Source organism: Planococcus citri, chromosome 3 (genome assembly GCF_950023065.1).
Source record: "Planococcus citri chromosome 3, ihPlaCitr1.1, whole genome shotgun sequence".
NCBI lineage: Eukaryota > Metazoa > Arthropoda > Insecta > Hemiptera > Pseudococcidae > Planococcus > Planococcus citri.
The window spans coordinates 6,065,708-6,084,681 of record NC_088679.1 but is presented as its reverse complement, the minus strand read 5'-3'; the positions used below and the strand labels follow the sequence as shown (position 1 = coordinate 6,084,681).

The following is an 18,974-nucleotide window of genomic DNA, read 5'->3' as shown; positions in this document are numbered from 1 at the left end:
TCGACTCAGAAAGCAGAAATAGAATTTTCAGAGTGGTGATTTTCCAACTATACATTATTTTGAAAACATTTTGGGCCCAGAAAATATCTACACTTTTTTCACCCTTGTCAAAAGTTGTCCATTTTCGAAGTATTTCCCACCCCCCCCCCCCCCCCAAAAAAAAAATCATAAAATCTCCATATAAATGTCAGATTAAACGTTTCTGAGGCCATTGAAAAAAAAACTGAAATTTCAAAATACTAGGTATGTGATTGGGCAACTACAACTTTAGGAATCTTCTCAAGTCAAATTTCAACAATCAAAGTACCTATTTTGGGACCCACTTTCGACTGGAGTAAAAAGAGTGTATTTTCAGGACCTGAAATTCTTTCAAAAAAATGTTCAGGCATCCTAAAATTAATATAGAAATGTGCAATTTAAGCAGCTACAACTCTGGAAGTCATCTTTTTAGAGATATTTTTTTGAAAAAATTTGAGGTCCTGAAAATACACTTTTTTACATTGGTCGAAAAATCGTACCCAAAATATGTACATTGATTATTGGTAGCGGAATTTGACCTGATGAGAAGATTCCTCAAAGTGCAGCTGCTCAACTGCCCAGTCACATGTTTTGAGATTCAATTTTGTGGTATTGAAAAATGTTTACCTAAAAAATGGACAACTTTTGACGTGAGTGAAAAAACTGTATTTTCTGAGTCCAAAATTTCGTCAAAAAAATGTGCCATCCCAAAAAATCTTGAAATGTAAGTATAGGTATACTCGTAGTTTGGAAAATTACAATTCTGAAAATTTTCTTTCTGGGTCAAAATCCGGCTATCAGCGCATTTTGGACACCACTGAAATTTTTTCAAAAAAATACCACTATAAAAGATGACTCGTAGAGTTTGTAGGTAGCTTCTTAATTGCACATTTTAAAAATTTTTGGGGTAAATATTTTTCAGAAGAAATTTTTTATCTTCAAAATACACTATTTTTTTATTGTGGTCGAGAATGATCCTCAAGAAGGTAGTTGAAATTTGACTTGATGAGAAGATTTCTAAAGGTATAGTTGCCTAATAATAACCTTACTTATTATTATTTTTTTATTTTTTTAATAATGTGCCTATAGAAACACTTCATTTTTTTAAATGATGGAATTAATTGGAATTTGACCTGAAAAGAGGTTTAATACCGTTGCAGTTGTTCAATCAGACACTTATGAGATTTTATGGTATTTTTTGAAAAAAATTGCCTCAAAAATGGACAACTTTTGACATGAGTGAAAAAAACGTATTTTCTGAGCAAGAAATTATTTTTTAAAAAAGGTCCAGTTCCAACACATCTTGAATAATGTGTACCTATAGTTGGAAAATTACAACTCTGAAAATGTTCTTTCTAGGTCAAAATCTAGAAATCAGCGCATTTTGGACACCACTTGAATTTTTTCTGAAAAATCCCATTAAAAAGATGAATCCCAGAGTTTGAGCTGCTTGATTGTATGTACATTTCAAGATTTTTGGGAACCAAATATTTTTTTGAAAAAATTTTAGGTCTTGAAAATTCACTTTTTTTTACTCTGATTGAAAATGGTTCCCAAAATACGTTGATGGTAGAAATTTTTCTAGAAATTAATTATTAATTTTTTTTTCAAATATGGGCTCAGAAACACTTTTTTTTGTTGTATTGGAATTGACCTCCAATGCACGTTTTGGCAGTCGGAATTTGACCTGAAAAGAAGATTATTACAGTTGCAGTTGTTCAATCAGACATTTATGAGATTTATGTGGCATTTTTTGAAAAAATTTTGTCTCAAAAATATGCATTTTGTTTCTCATCCATGCCAAAAGTGGCTTTTAAAATGCGTTGATAGTTGGAATATAATCTACAGTGTAGATTCCTAAGGTTATTGGAGCTGCCTGATCACACATTTTGGAATTTTAAGCAATTTTTTGAAAAATTCGAACTCAAAAAAAGGCCACCATCTCCACTTTAGTCGAAATTGAGCAATAAAATGTAATTTTAATGCAAAATATAAGTTTTTATTCACGGTGATGACTCGTCATTTGATTTTGAAACATTTTAATTCTGATAAATGGTTGAAAAGTTTCATTGTAAGTTGAAAGTGAAATTAATCCTCCCAAAAACCTTGCTTTTTTCAAATTTTTGCATAAAAACATGCATAAAAATCAACGTCCCAAAAAAGCTCAATCCTAATATCATAAAAATTTTCGATTCCAAATTTCGTGAGCTTGATTTTGAAATGTTTGACATCTAAATTCTGGAATACCTACTCTGCAAAAAAAAAAAAGTTGAAGTGGTGTTAAAAGTAAAAAATTACCAGTGAGAATTTATTTTTTCGATCCTTTATTGCACGTTTAATTATAATTCGAAAAAATTGCTTTTATTTCGGATGTGGGGAGACGAGCAATTAAGCTTTAAGGTACTCAACGAAATATTTAAGACGAATAGTTGCGAAGAAATGTTACAAAGAAGTGTTGAAAACGCGGTTCAAAACTCCAAAATTCTAGCAGGACAATTTTCAAAAACTTTTAAAAAATTCAGAATATTTATATTTTTTAAAATTCTTCTTCTTATCATTAAAATGTCTGAAATCGTTTTCCGAAGACTAAAGTAGATATGTGCAAAAACAAATGGCTTTTCCCAACATCAAAATACTTTAGGCACTTCAAGACGAATCATGTGAAAAAAAAAGTTTTCAATTAATAAATCATCCGAGTAGTTCGCGAACGAATTTTCTCCAAAATGATTCACCTCTAATTCGTTCTCAAACGACTGGCACATTTTATGTATCTAGTAATACAATTTTTATAGGATCGATATTTCTCCAAGACCAAAAACCAAAAACACTGAATCGTTCGTTAACGAATGATTTTTGAGTGGATTGAATCATCTGAGTCGTTCGCGAACGACTTCCCTTCAAATGAATCATCTGTGTTGTGCATCAACTTCCATTACTATTTCGTTCTCAAACAACTGAAGTGTTTTTGAGATCATTTTTGAAAAAAATAAAATCCTAACGTTTGATCGTTCACGAATGACTCTCTTCTTCAAATGGACCATTAGAGTCGTTTATGAACTTTTATCCAATTTGTTCCCAAACAATAGTTCTTTTATGACCAATTGACCATTAAAAAAAAATGTGATCATTTTTGAAAAATTGAAATAAATAAAATATTCGAATCGTTCGCGAACGACTTTTCATCAAATGAATCATATGCGTTGTTCATCAACTTTCATTATTTTTTCGTTCTCAAACAACTGAAGTGTTTTTGAATTCATTTTTGAAAAAAGTAAAAAATCATAACATTTGATCGTTAACGAACGACTTCTCTTCAAATGGACCATTCGAGTCGTTTATGAACTTTTATTTTATCCAATTTGTTCCCAAACAACAGTTATTTTATGATCATTTTTGAAAAAAAAATTGTGATCACTTTTAAAAAATTGAAATAAACAAAATATTTGAATCGTTCGCGAACGACTTTTCTTCAAGTGAATCATTTGCTTTATTCATTAATTTTCATTTATTTCGTTATCAATCAACTGAAATGTTTTTCGAGATTATATTGTTGAAAAAACAAAATCGTAATGTTCAATCGTTTGCGAACGATTTTTTCAAATGAATCATTCGAATCGTTCAGAAATTCTTTTTTCAAGTGGTTCATCTACTTCGTTCTCCAACAACTGATATTTCTTATGGTCATCAAAAACCAATAAAATCAATAGTACATTATAAAACCGTTAACCAAAACCAGATCCAGAGGTGACATTTTTCTGAACCGAAACCAAAACTGAGAGCGGAAACTTCTCAAAACCGAAATTAAAACCTAACTGGTAACTGATATTCAATTTACTAATTTGAATACTTGACATTTTTTCAAGAGTTACTGGCTCTGAAAAAATGGGAGTGAAGGACTTGAAAAATCACTGAAAATCATTTTTAGGAGAAAGAAGGAGGGGGACTTTGACAGAAATATTCTGCATTTTCTCTTTCGAATTTTTAAAAAATTCTTGAGCCCATTTAGGCGATGATGATAAATTCCAGGAAGTGGAATTTTCGTCGCGAATTTTTCTTACCTTACATCACAGCTTTTTTTCACCACTCTATATTCCAACTTTTCAAGCAAAATAAATTACAGCTCATTATAATTAACATTTTGAAAAAATTAGAATTCATCTCGACCTCAGGGCTCAGCTACACTATGACGATCAGTCAAACCCCTGCTGAAAAAATTTAAAATCTTAACAAATCCCTCGACATTCGACAGTAGTTACACGTAACCCTACTTACGTTAAATCACTCTTTTTTGAATTTTTCTTCCTTTAAACTCTCCAGAGACGTTTCCGAGCCACTTTTTAGTCCTTCACTTCGTCAAAAAAAAAACCGAAACACTCGGTTCTTTTCACACCTCATCGTGCAAAAAAATCCAGGTCAACTCGAATCTCTCCTCCTTTGTAAAACCTTGTAGATCTTACCCCAAACCTTGATTGCCATTATCGCGTACGTAGGTACCACAGCACGATGAGTGTAGCTATAAAAAAATACTATTATTTTAATGAACTCGTAGACGACGACCGGATACCAACAACAGGGGAAAAAAAGCACTAGATTTGTTAACATTATACGCGATCGTTTGCTAAAACACGAGCATGTCGCGACGACAACATCGCCATCAGCAAAGCTGCGTGCAGTATTCAGATGCTGAGGGTGTCGTGTCGGTAGGTATATTGGGAGCTGCGAATGAGGCTGGCTCGTATAATGGCATTCTCATATTTCTTCTTTTATCCCTTAAAATTCCTCGTAAATAGTCGCAAAACTGAAAAAGCATTATTCTGCTCTCTTTGCGATTACCTACGCTTCATCACAAATACAACGTGCGAGTAATATTTTACGCTAAATGTATTCAACAGCTTTAGGTACCTATAGAGCGAACTTACTACCTACCTATATATATATAGGTAGGTAGGTATTTTCGATGTGTATACGAAATTTACATATTTTTTGACATTACACCAACACCTCTCGTCGAGATGGCGCGTGGTTCTTTTGTCAAAAGAGCTACGACGATGGGAAGAAGAAAAAAGTTGTTTTTCAAATATACCAGTCATTTATTCGGTCGACGTTTGACGTCGTTGTTGGAAAAATCCGTCATCATTAGGGCTCGTTTTTTTCCCAGCCATTTTTTAGGGAAAAAAAATTTTCCTAACGCAAATCGCCTACAAATTGCCGCACGCGCCTGCGTTTAAAATCACAACACCTCGGCGTAGGTATAGTATTTAGGTACCCCTTCCGGCTGCTGTGCTGTGTAGTACGTAACGAATTACCTAGTAAGTTATACACCTAGCTTTTCCTTCGATAGAATGATTTTACGGTGAAAGAAAGCACACCGAAGAGGGAGAGAGAGGAGAGTCATTTCAGTTCACCCTTAGCATGGCTCGTGATACCTGCTTAACGAATAAATTCCAACGTAGTTGGTAGGAAAATCTGCGCTAGATTCGCAACGTTTGGAGAACAGAACGGAGGCCGGCGGTGTGAAAATTACCGCATTTTTCAGACCCCTTGACGTTAAGAAGATTTCGTACGCATTAACTCTTGGGGGGATAGGCGAATAACGCCGAACAGCGTCGAGCGTTTTGTTTTTTGATAAATGTTTTCGCAGTAGAGAGAACGTTTTAAGAAATAACGTTAGGATTGAAATCACTATATACTCTCTCTGTCTCGGTATATAGTATATATACTTACTTACTATATAGTCTTGTATAGTATAGCATCATAGTAGTCGTCGTCGTCATGGTATAGAAATACCTCTACTATAACCTAAAGGGTCTCTAAACTCACAGCCTCTCGTCCTTTTCGTCTCTCCGCGCGACCACCAGCTGAACTGTAAAACGATTCGCAAGCTTTAATTTGTCATTTCATTGCAGATGAACTGTTTAAAGGTATGTTCCACAGCTGAGCGAGTGTGAGAGAGAACTTACATAGCCAAACAAGGACACCGAATCCATTATACGCAAATGGTCTACCATATTTCATAAGAAAATGAACGCCGCTCGCTCGCCTCCTGCGTCTTATATTTTAATACCTCACCTTCTCACACTCTTCACCCTCACTATACCCTTACTGAGTAGGCTAGATATGAGGGTACCTATTTTTTTTTTCAAAAAGCACCGATATAGTACCTGAATGAATAAAAAAAAAAAAAAGGTCATTTGGGGGAAAAATTAAACTCCTTTACATCCGGCCTTCTACATATATTCCACATTTGAGTCGAATGCGAAATTTTCCTGCTTTGGTATTCGATAGGCAACTTATTCGCGTCGCTTGTTTGCAAACTAGCTGTGGCTCGACGATGATGGCGAATTAATTCGATGTTGTTTTTTCTCGATTACGTTGTTACAGGCGGATTTGACTTGTCGCAATACCACAGATGCATTTGGTGTCATGTTTACCGGAAGTAATTACGTTACGTTGCGTTACGTCACCGATGCATGGGGCACAGAAGTTAACGGATTCGAGCTGCTGATTACCGCTTTCAAAAATCAATGTGAGTATTCCAGCTATTTGTACAGATATCAATTTACAAATTTTTTTTGGTCGATTTGTTTCGACTTTGAAGGGGCTTTAAAGGGAATCAATATTATTTGAAGACTGGGGGGAAGGTTTTTTTTTTGAAAAACGTGCTTATTTAGAAAGATTCTGCTCATATGTATTATGTAAATGAAAAATTTTCAAAAAATTCCTACAGATGTCAATTTTTCAATTTTTTTCATTTTTCCCAAATTTGGAGGGTTTTATACAACGGAACCAACATCATTTGGGAGAGTTTTTTCTCAAAAAGGAGGTTATGTAGAACAATTCTAATGTGGAAATGAGGTATTTACCAACTATTTTCCCCTGATTTTGATTTATACTCATTTTTTCAGATTTTAACAACTTTGAGGGGCTCCTTAATGAGGCGTCAATAGGGTTTGAAGGGTCGGAGAAAATTTTTTATTGAAAAGAGGATTACTTAGAAAAATCTGACGTAGAAACAAAAAATTATCATAGATTGAACTTTTTGTTGATATTTTTGATTTTTTTTAGCTCAGGGGAGGGGGGAACTATCCACACCACTATTTTTGCAAACAGGGGGAAAATAAAAAATAAGGAATTATTTTGTCAGTCGAAATAACAGGGTGTCTAACAAAATTTCTCCGAAGAAATGCAGTACTTTTACAGTACCTCTTGCATTACCTACCTTATTTTTTTTATCCAGCTTACACCAACCCCCCCTCCCCCCAGAAAAAATATATATACTCGAACCGGTTGGAATTTGTCGATAAAATTTTTACAAGTAAGTAATTAATTTAACAAGTGTTGCCATCTTCTGAGGTACAAAATGAACGTTTTTTTTTAATTTTCACCAATTAATTCATTTTGAGGTTTTTAAAAAATTTTAAATCAATGATTCTGAGAAAAAATACAGTACTTTTCAGGCAAAATGCAGTACTTTGCAGTACTTACAGTACCGAGGATTTCAATGCAGTGCTTTTACAGTACTTGCAGTACCTGTTAGACACCCTGAATAACAACTAAGAGGGAAGGGGTTGGGAGGTGGAAAATTCCAACTCTGCAAAAAAAGATATTTCTTCATTTAAAAATAAAAACGGTCACATAAATGCAGAGAACCAGGGAAGGTTTTGGACAAAGAGGAGGAGTTGCGATAAGGCCATTTTTTGGCACCAGCTAGTTATCGACTGGACCACTCTTAAAATGTTGTAATAAATGTCCCAAATACGAATCCGTGGTTGGTTAACCGAAAATGACCATTTTTTGGGCTCCAGGGGTTCCCAAAGTTGTGAATAAAAAAATAATTTTAGGAACCACTGACAATGAGTATTATTTTCAAAAACTTTTTTAGCGTAAAATATCTGTTTGAACCCGACAAACGTTATGCGAGGACATTTTTCTATTTTCGACCCTTGGGGGCAGAAATGGTTGGGTTCGATTTTTTGAAAATTTTGGAACCACTATTTTGGACCTACCTCAATTTGAGCCCCGCTAAAAAGCTTTTTACAGTTAATTAGTATCTGAAAGACGTCCATCTTACCAAATTTTGAGCTCAATTAAATTTTTTCGCTGGTACTCAAAAATCCAATTTTCCAATTTTTCGCAATTTTGATATTTTGGGAACCCCTGGAAATCTAGAAACCTGCGATTTGCGCCAAACGTAACGTTTTGAGGTATATATTCAATTATCTAAATGAAAAAGTTTAATCAAGCTCCCTGAATATTCGTAATTTTGAACACTTTTTTTAGAGATCCCCCCCCCCCCCACTTTAGGCACCCCTAAAAAAAAGGCGTTTATGCATATGTTTTCAAATAAATTGAAGAATTTATTTTTGAAACACACTAGCAAGTGCTTGATAATTTTTCATATGATTTTTCCTGTAACATTCAAAATTGAGCTATTTTGGGTCAAATTCTGAGATTTAACTCTTCGAAAAGACGTGAAAATAACGTTTCCACGATTTCAACGAAGTAAAAATGTCAGAATTTAACCCCAAATAACTCAATTTTGAAAGTTACAGGAAAAACCATATGAAAAATTACAGAGCACTTGCTAATGTGTTTCAAATGTAAATTGTTCAAATTATTTGAAAAAATGTGCATAAACGCCTTTTTTAGGGGTGCCTAAAGTGGCGGAGCTGTAAAAAAAGGGTTCAAAATTACGAATATCCAGAGAGCTTAATTAAACTTTTTTATTTGGATAATTGAATATATACCTCAAAACGTTACGTTTGGCGCAAATCGCAGGTTTCTAGATTTCCAAGGGTTCTAAAAATATCAAAATTGCGAAAAATTGGAAAATTGGATTTTTGAGTAGGTACCAGCGCAACATGTTATTGAGCTCAAAATTTGGTAAGATGGACGTCTTTCAGATACTAATTAACTGTAAAAAGCTTTTTAGCGAGGCTCAAAGAGGTAGGTCCAAAATAGTGGTTCCAAGATTTTCAAAAAAACAACCCCCCCTCAATTTCTGCCCCCGAGGGCCAAAAATAGAAAAATCATCTCGCATGATTATATTACGCTAGAAATTTTTATGAAAATAATACTCAGTGGTTCCTAAAATTATTTCTTTATTTGCAACTTTGGGAACCACTGGAGCCCAAAAAGTGGTCATTTTGGGTCAACTAACCACGGATTCGTGTTTGGTATATTTATTACAACATTTCAAGAGTGGTCGAGTCGATAACTGTGCGGGCCCAAAAAATGGCCTTATCAATACTCCTCCTTTGGAGGGCTTTTCACAAGAGAACCAACATCATTGCGGGGGAGGGGGTCCGACAACTATTTTTTTTGAAAAGGAGGGTATACAGAACAATTCTAATGTGGGAATGAGATATTTCTAACAATTTTTGACTGATTTTGATTTATTCTCATATTTTATGATGTTTTCAACACTGTGGGGCTCCTTATTAAGGCCTAAGGGATGATTTGAAGGGTCGGGGAAAATTTTTTCTTGAAAACTGGATCACTTAGAAAAATCTGACACGGGAACAAAAAATCATCATAGATTGAACACTTTCGTCTTTGAAAAAATATGAGATGAACAGCTAGGGTGAACATAAATAAAATTCAGGACCTATAAACTCGGACTCATGACTCGGGAGGTTGAGAGTAGGGTAAAACAATTTCAGAGTTTTTAGTTCATGTGTTTATGAAAGTCAAATTTTTAATTTTTTCCAAAAATATTCGCTGGAAAAATTTTTAAATTTGAACCGACACGACCGGATTTTTAAAAAATATTCGTCAAAATCTATTAAAAAAAAATCACAAAAACGGCAAATCCTTGATTATAGATCCCTCCTGCATTTCATTTTGATAATAATTTGTAGCATTATTTTTGAAAAATGAAAAAAAAAACAAAACAAAAATTCTGAAGGGTCTAAAAAAGTTTGAAATCATTTCCAATCGATTTGGCAGGTCGAAAACGATCTATAAACCTAATTTCAGCCTTTTATGTGAATATGATTTTTTTATTTTTTTTTCATAAGGAAATTGGCAGAATTAAAAATTTTGAAAATTCTCCAAAATAACAATTTTCTCATTTTCCGAAGCCCCTCAAAATTGAGAAAACAAAATCAAGAACCGTTCTGACATATTTTCTAAGAAATTAGAATTTTCGAAACAATCATGCTCTGAAAGTCTCATGTAACCACATTTATGGTAACAACATTTACCCACTTCAATTAATTTTTAGGTTTTTAACAAATTTTTTAAAAATTGAAAAATCGTGATCTGTTTTTAAATTATCAAAAAACAATCACATTGAAATTGAAATTTTTACTTTTTTTTTGGAAGTAATAGTGAAAAAATTCCACAAAAAGATCGAAAGAGCATCCAAAAACACACAACCAGCCCAAATTTCAGGCGTTGAATTTCATTTTTGATGTTTAAACAAAATAAAATACAAAATTAAAATCAAACCAATTTTCCATGATAACATGATAATTCAATCGAATTCAGAGAAAACCTTAATTTTGGACATTCTAATCAATGTGCAATCATTGCAACTCGTTCTGCAGCTTTTAATGGGTTCTTAAAATTTTAAATTTTGTCAGAATTTCATTTAAAAACACCAAAATTTTATTTAGCACTCCAAATTTATCAAAAAATCTGTCAAAATTCCAAGATGTGAAAGTTGTAGTACCACCAAACGATGCGATGAGAATTTAAAAATAAGGCATACACAAAATTTCAGCTTTTTGATTGAACAGGCAAACAGAAACACATGCTGGAAATTATGTCAAAATTACATAATTTGAGTTATTAAAGAATGAATTTGATTTGGGTCATTTTGAAAGTTTTTTTTTTTTTTTTTGGAAAACCCATCTCAATTTTTTTATCCTAAAGAATCTCAAAATGAAAGTAGGTACTCGATTTTTAGAAAAAATTTGAAATTGTTTTTAAAAAAACAAACAAGGGGTCCAATTTTGAAACCAAGAAGTCGAATCTTTCACCAAACAAACCAAATTTTAATTTGAAAAACAAATAACAAAGATATCGTAACTTTTTCAAATTTCATCTTTCTGCGAATTTATTTTTAAGATTCCATAAATAAACAACATTAATGCTATCTTACCACTTTTTGCTTCGTTTTAACTCAAATTTCGCTCATGTTTTGCAGCTGTGCAAACGTGTTTCGATTTCCGATGCGCGTACAAGAACCACTGCATATCGAAGGATTTAATTTGCGACGGATTAAATCACTGTTTGGACGGTTCCGACGAAACGTTACCTTGTAGCAGTAAGTAAAATTAAGCTATTCTTCAAACCATACCAGTATAATTTTTCAAACCTCAAAACTACTATGTACTTATAAACGAGTGTGTTCTTTTTGTTTGCAGATAAAAATGGAGTCATGTTATTAGGAATGAACTTATCCACTATGGTGATCGGAATCGTGAGCATATGCTTATCGATACTGGTATTATTAGTGGCACTGATAACGTGTCTATGTCGAGGAGACAGACAGCCAACTCCCAGGCATATACCATCCAATATGGCTAATTCAACTCTCAGTTTTCCTAGTAAGTTGATCCAAATTGACCCAAATTGATGACGTAAAATTGAGACAGTCGTAAAGGAAAACATAGAAATTACATGCTTGGTCATACACACACTTAATCAAAAGCAAATAAAACAGCAGTTTTCTGAAGAAAAAAATTCTTCCGCTACAGATATCACCAAAAATAATTTTTTTTGAAAATTCTGTCTCTTGGAATGTAACGTATTATCCATCGAAGCAAAAAATTCACGGTGTTCAAAGCATCTTCGAATTAATTTTCCAACGAATTAATTCTTTACAAATTTATCGATTAATGCGCAAGAAAAAAATACCAAATCTATAAATACTTCCCTTCAAAAAAAAAAAAAAAAAAAAAAAAAAAAAACTTTATTAAGAAAATTTAAATTTACGCGTTCATTGTAATTTATCGCCATCGATTCCAACGAGTATATTTTTATCTCATTCAAGCTCTATGCTATTATTATACTCTCAGTTCAACCATTGAAATTAATTCAAACTGAAACTAATTAATTTTTTTTTATCAACAGTGGAAGGCGCATACAATGCAAACGGCAATACCATCGGTTTAAGCGAGTCTAATATGATAGGTTGTAACAGCGTCAGTCATAAAATGCCGGGAAACTGGGATCACCCTGCGGGCCTAAAGCTAGGGTACAGCGAGGTGCGGGTCCGCCTCTACTGCCAGGCAAAGTTAAAAATTCAGCCTCTGATGACAGGTCCGTATTGTACGTACTTTACACTGATTACTAACTATCGATAGATATTGTCCGTCTAACATAGCTTGAGCTGAATTGCGTCAGTCGCATTTTATGGAAGCCAAAAAGGAAGAAACAGAAGGGTTTCCTAAATTGATTTGCACTTATTTTGATTTTTTTTCAATAAATCTTTTTTCAGCCAACCTGCCATAAATAGATAAACGTGCAAAAAATACATAGCCAATAATTTTTACTTTCCAAAAAATTTTGAGAATCAAAAAAATTTGGAAAAATTTGTTGGAATTTGGCTTATGCAAATGACACAATTCAGCTCAAGCTAGGTTGGACGGACATGTACTTAATATTAATTTTAAAAATACGAAAAATGTTGCTCTCTTCTTTACTTCATAGAGAGATTCAGAATCACAATACATATTGTATTCAAGCATCGTACTAACATTAAGAAAGAAAAAAATTATCTAAGCGAGTAATTCGGACCAAATTTTAGCCATAAAAATTCTCAACTTTCATTATCCAAATCAATCATTTTTTGTAAATTTTAGGACCTATACTTCTTCCGTCGGAATAATTTGAAGAAAAAAAAATTCTTTAGAAATCATGTCACCTTTTCAAAAATTGAAATGTTTTCTCGAGATGGCGCCATATTGGCAAACGACTGTTCAAAAAAATATTTTCGGGGCAAGTGAGGGGGAGGGGAGGGGATAGGGATCATTCCAACGAGTAATTATATAACAGACTAACGTGAATTAACCTTGAAAAAATCCAAGTATAGATTTTTTCAATAAAGTTCCCGGTTTTATGCAAGCCGCATCAATTACCTACATGTTAATAGATTTGCATAACCAGTTCGCCGTAAATACGCACCAGATTCATTTTGATTTGAAAAATAGAGTCGGATTCTTCGATTCACCTTCATTTTTGCCCCAGTTTCTTTCACTGATTTAGCAAAATGACTGTCGTGTCCGTCCCAACCCTCAGAGAGGAGAAGGGGGTTGGCTCGTAATTTTCCCCGAGCTGTAATTTGTCGCGAAATGTCAAACTTTGAAGATTTATGTCTTTGGACTACATAGTTAAATTCAGACAAAATCTATGCAAATACTTGCAGAGTTTTAAAGAAGTTGCTATTCAAAATTTGAAAAAAAAAATTCATTCAAAACAATTTTCCATCTTCTTCTCCACAAAATGATTTTCAAAATGAAATCATCAACAGCCCTGGGGGGAGGGAGGGAGGGAGGGGTACGAAGGTTTACAATTTCGATCAAAATTGAAAAAAATACTTCACATTTAAATTTTGGAGTTTGAAATTCTCAAGAGTTGATACGTCACACCATATTTTGGTGATTTTTCATACTTTTTCAAAAAAAAAAACACTGAGAGGGGAAAGTATATCGACCACACAAAAATTTTTGAACCAGAAAAAAATTGGAGGAGGACCTCAAAATATACAACCAATGCAAATTTCAGCTACTGGAATTCATTTCTTGATTTTTGACAAATTGGAATTTCTTTGGTCCATTTTCAGCAAAAAATAAAAATTTTATCAAATCAGAAAAAAAACACCGAAATTTGGTTTGTACCCTTATTTTTGACCTCCCAAAAGTCGATTGGTAATAGAACCATTCTAAGCCTTCAGCAAATTTCAGATTTTTCCATTTTCAAAAAAAAAAAAAAAAATGGTAATAATCATAAGCAGTGTCCTCCATGAAATTTAGCACTCAACCTCTCCAGCCCTCAACCCCCTTCTCCACTGGTGTTTGATCAACCAAATCTGCTCTGATCCAATTTATATCGTCTTACCCAATCCTTATCAATGAGGTCTGATCTGGTCATGACAAATCAGATTTGATTTGATCTTGATTAATCAAGTCAAGCCTGTTCTGATGTGATCCTCATCAATTTGACCAGGTTTGATTTGGTCCAGATCAATCAAGTCTAGTCTGATCTAATCTGATCCTCATTAATCTGACTTATCTAATCCTGTTCAACCAAATCTGATGTGATCCTGATTATCTGATCGGATCCTAATTAATTAGGTCTTATCTAATCCTGATCAATTAAGGCTGATCGGAAAAATCAATCTGGTGTAATCTGATCATGATAAATAAGATTTGATTTTATCCTGATGAATCAGGTCTGATCTGATCCTCATCAATTTGACTTATCTAATCCTGTTCAATCAAGACTGATTTAGGTCTGACCAGATCCTGATGCATCTGGACTGATGAAATTTTTATCAATTAAGTATGATCAGATCCCAATTAGTTAGGTCTGATCAGATACTAATCAATCAGATTTGATGTGATCCTTATCAATGTAATTTAATCTGATCCTGGTATATCAGATTCAATCTGTCCCCAATCAATCAGATTTGATCCGATCCTGATTAATCGGATTTGATCTCTGATCCTGATTAATCGGATTTGATCTCTGATCCTGATTAATCGGATTTGATCTCTGATCCTGATCAATCAAACTTGATCTGATCCTGATCAATCAAACTTGATCTGATCCTGATCAATCTAACTTGATCTGATCCTGATCAATCTAACTTGATCTGATCCTGATCAATCAAACTTGATCTGATCCTGGTCAATCAAACTTGATCTGATCCTGATCAACCAGATTTATTCTTATTCTGATCAATCCGGTCTGATTTTATCATCGTTCATTGTCTGATCGGATCCCATTCAAATCTGATCTGATCCTCATCAATCAAGTCTGATTCTATCCTGATCAATGAAGCCTGATTTGATCTTGATTAATCCGGTCTGAGGTAACCTGAACAACCTGGTCTGATTCGATCCTCATCATTCAAGTCTGATCTTATTCTCTTCAATAAGGTTCAATGTGATTTTAATTAAACTGTTGTGAACTGATTCTAACCAATTAGTGTTGATCTGATCTTCATCAAGTTTGCCTCATCTAATTCTGAATACTTAATCAGTTCTGATATGATTCTGATCAATCTGGTCTAATATGTTCCTCTTCAATCATGATTCTGATCTATCATATTTCATCTGATCCTGATCAATCAGATTCTATCTGATCCAGATCTATTAGATGTTATCTGGTCCTGATACATCAGTTCTGATCTAATCATCATCAACTGGTTCTGATCTGATCCTTATCCATAAAGTGTGATCAGGCCTGATCTGCTTCTGATCAATCACTGTTCTGATCTGATTCTGATTATTGAGTTCTGACCTGATTATGATTATTCAGTTCTAACTCTGATTAATTAATCAGTTCTGTCCGACCTGATATTTAAAAATTCACAATCCATATTTGGACCCCAAAAAATGCAAAGCAGAAAATTGAAATTTTTATATGTAAGTCATGAATAATATGATGGGTATCAATCGTCAAAATGGTATTTCTTTCCGTATATCAGTCGGAAAATTTTCAGTTGAACTCCCCCCTCCCCCGCTTCCCCTCTCAAAAACCTCTATGCAGTTTCATCCCTAGAAATAGAACCAAATTACTTATACATAAATGTATTTGCACCAGGCCCACATTGGCTCTCGATGGTCCTAACTATCATAGATGCATCAGCATCAACCTATTTCTTTTTCTCCTCTCTATTCTAAAAAAAATAATCAAAAATCTGGTGCAACGAAATCGATTCTTCTTGATTCAAGGTAGATAGGACTCTCTGTTTGAACGTTGAATTTTTTTTTTAATGAATTACTCAATTACTTTCAAGTATACTGTTTGTGCAAAAATGTCAATTAATAGAATCATTATTTTTGTTACAGTGATATTTCTTCAAGTCAGAAAGATGAGTGGTTCGTTTAAACAGTGCGTAGGTGAGTACAAATAATAGCATGCCTAGTGCCTACCTATAAGTAAGTTAAACAATATAAATCCCAGCGAAAGAGTCGCTGCAAACCTACATAGAACGTCTCCAAGTAGAAAATAAGCACTAAACAGCTACCTATCGATAGTTATAATATGTATTACCCTATTTATACGTATTATCTATAAACTGACGTAACTCTATTAAAACGTTTTTCTTTTTTCTTTTTCTTATGTTTCCAGAGGTTGACCTATTACCTCGGCTAGCAGGGTGTGTAAATTGAACCGATCGATGTACCCTTAGACGGTCGGCTCGCGTTTCTTTAAATTTTTTAAAAATGTGCCTGTTTGCCTGTGAATATTTGATAAATTTAAATATTATTTTTCACATTGTGATAAATTACAGATAATATTATCATTTGTTTACGCCAGCACACTGGGTGATTCTGATAAGAACTCGCGAACAAAAATATAAAAACGAAAACTATAAATACTTCTCCGAATTTTTTCAACCAACTTGTATAAATTTTGCGTAAATTCTTATCCGAATCACTCTGTATGTATCTAGTAATCGTTTTACTGAATATCTTGAAAAAAAAAATTGAAAAAAAATTTAGAATCGTTATTCTCTGTTATATCTTTATTAAGAGTATTTTGATAAGTTTTCTAATACGTAAGATTATGGATTACCACAACAATAATGGCTTAAGAATTACATGTCCGATTGATCTGTGTTCATTAGCACAAAAAATCCTCCTTAATCACTTCTTTAATCATCGGGCATATAATCCTATCACGCTTCGAACTACCTATACTTACCTACTATAAATCCGTTTATATGATTTGAAGGTTTTATTTTTTTTTTATACTTTTATAACAATTGATAGTACCTAATTTTGTTAAATAATGTACATATCATTTTCCATGATTTCCTAAACCAAAAAAAATTGAAACGAAGAGATATATACCTTAGATATAATAATTATACCCGCGTTTTATCGAATTACTCGACGATGTTTTTATTTATTAATGTTTAGAGTTATTTACCTATACGACGCGATGGCGATAGTTACTGTTTAGATAATTTTTATTTGTATTTCCTCTTCTTAGATAAAGAAACAAAATAATTGTAACATAGTCAATTTTTATTATTTTTGAAACATTTTAGTGAAAAATTATAAATATCACGGTTAAATTTACCTACTTAATAATTATACCTACCAATCAATTTTCTGTACACGAAGATTTGTATTCGTAATCTAGGTACGCTTAAGTTCTCTTGGAATAAAAGCTTTTGAATCTGGAATAGGACAAGAATAAAAAATCCTGGTTCTATTAAGTCTTCCAATTTTCATTGAAATATCTCGAATACTTTTGGCCGAAAAATACGAGACGATTTTTAAAACATTGAGTCGTCGAGTATTTGAGACCATTAAAACCTAGTGAAATTTTTCATTTATCATATCGCTTATTATTAGGTATATCCTACCGAAATGATTAACTAACTTATCATTATTAAACTCGTCATACATATGTATTTTTATTACTATTATTTCTAATATTCCTACATTATATACTTTTGTTATATATTCTTGACCATTTGTACGAATTACCCGGTAAAACCAACGATAGTTACTGGTAATTTGTACGAGACTCGTTTGTTTTATAATAATTGAATACTACACGATCGTGTCTCTCGATATCTCCATAATGACCATGATACGTAAAATTACTTCGACAATGCCGAAAATAATTTGTTTTTTTAAATTTACAGTCGTTATAATGATTTTAGCTCAATTTGGAAATGGATCAAGACAGGAGAGTGTTTAGAATATTATGTTACGTTGCGTGTAATTTTAAATTAAAAGAAAAATTGATCCAAAAGTGTACCGAAAAAGAAAAAAAATTGTGAATTTCACGAATTTACATAAGAGGATGCTTGATGATAAGATCTTTATACATTATAGGTAGTTATTTTGTACCTTTTTGTCTTTTAAGTAATATTATTATGGCTTTACATTGTTGATTTGTTTCATTTTTTTTTTTGATGTTACAAATGTATTTCTTTTTTCTATTTTTTTTTTTCGTTTCGTAATGAAAAATTTTATACGTACGATATTTGCATACTTTATACCTACATTTAATTAGCTAAATCATTGTATTCTTTTTTTACTATTTTGTTTTTCTCTTTGGTACCTAATACGAAAAAAATCTTTAAATGAGTATAGGTATGATTTATACAATATACCTTCTTTGTTATTAAAAAAAAAAATATTACCAACGTGCTATACTTACTCCTTCAGTACAGCCATTTAAGATAAATTATTTTTGTAGTAATACTAGTTGGAATGAAGATTTTTTTTTGAAAAGAAATTCATGTCTGTCAATTAGTTAGTTGAATCAAATAGATTTCGAAGCTTGTATACAGTTCAGCCTTTATAATGATAATAATATTTTAAAATGATATTTGTAAATTGTATGTACATGATGTACCCACTTACTAGTTTTTAATTTATTGAGGTCGCGTTCGCTAGAAATAAAATACATAGATTCTTGAAAATATTAGGTATTTGGTGTGTTGTGTATTCATTTCGAGTTTTATGTTGAACTGAACGTGAGTTTTACTACCGATCGGACGATTATTTCAATAGCTTACGCCTTTGTTGTAATAAGTAGGCAACATATCTAATACTTGTATTACTATAGATACAAGAATTTTTGAATTTTTTGAATTCTTACGACTGCACTTTGCCCCTTTTATTGCCAAAATGAATGAAAATTTGATTCAATGATTCACAACTACGAATCAAGAACCATTGATTCTGGAAAATGATTCGAAACACGTAATTAAAATGTCATTTTCATCGACAATTGCTATTTTTTGCCAACAG

The 18,974-nt window shown here is 32.8% G+C and overlaps 1 protein-coding gene across 2 annotated transcripts in view; it reads left to right on the top strand.

Moving 5' to 3' along the window:
• The window catches only part of loaf (lost and found), a 46,318-nt gene extending 27,666 nt beyond the window's left edge, over positions 1–18,652 (top strand). Inside the window, exons 3-8 of one of the 2 annotated variants that reach the window (XM_065354513.1) lie at positions 6,400–6,544; positions 11,171–11,290; positions 11,391–11,573; positions 12,100–12,297; positions 16,044–16,094; positions 16,327–18,652. In XM_065354513.1, the coding sequence (XP_065210585.1) occupies positions 6,400–6,544; positions 11,171–11,290; positions 11,391–11,573; positions 12,100–12,297; positions 16,044–16,094; positions 16,327–16,367 (738 nt within the window). In that variant the 3' untranslated portion in view covers positions 16,368–18,652. The remainder of the gene's footprint in view (positions 1–6,399; positions 6,545–11,170; positions 11,291–11,390; positions 11,574–12,099; positions 12,298–16,043; positions 16,095–16,326) is intronic. The other variant, XM_065354514.1, reaches the window with a different exon arrangement.
• Positions 18,653–18,974: the final 322 nt, after the last annotated feature.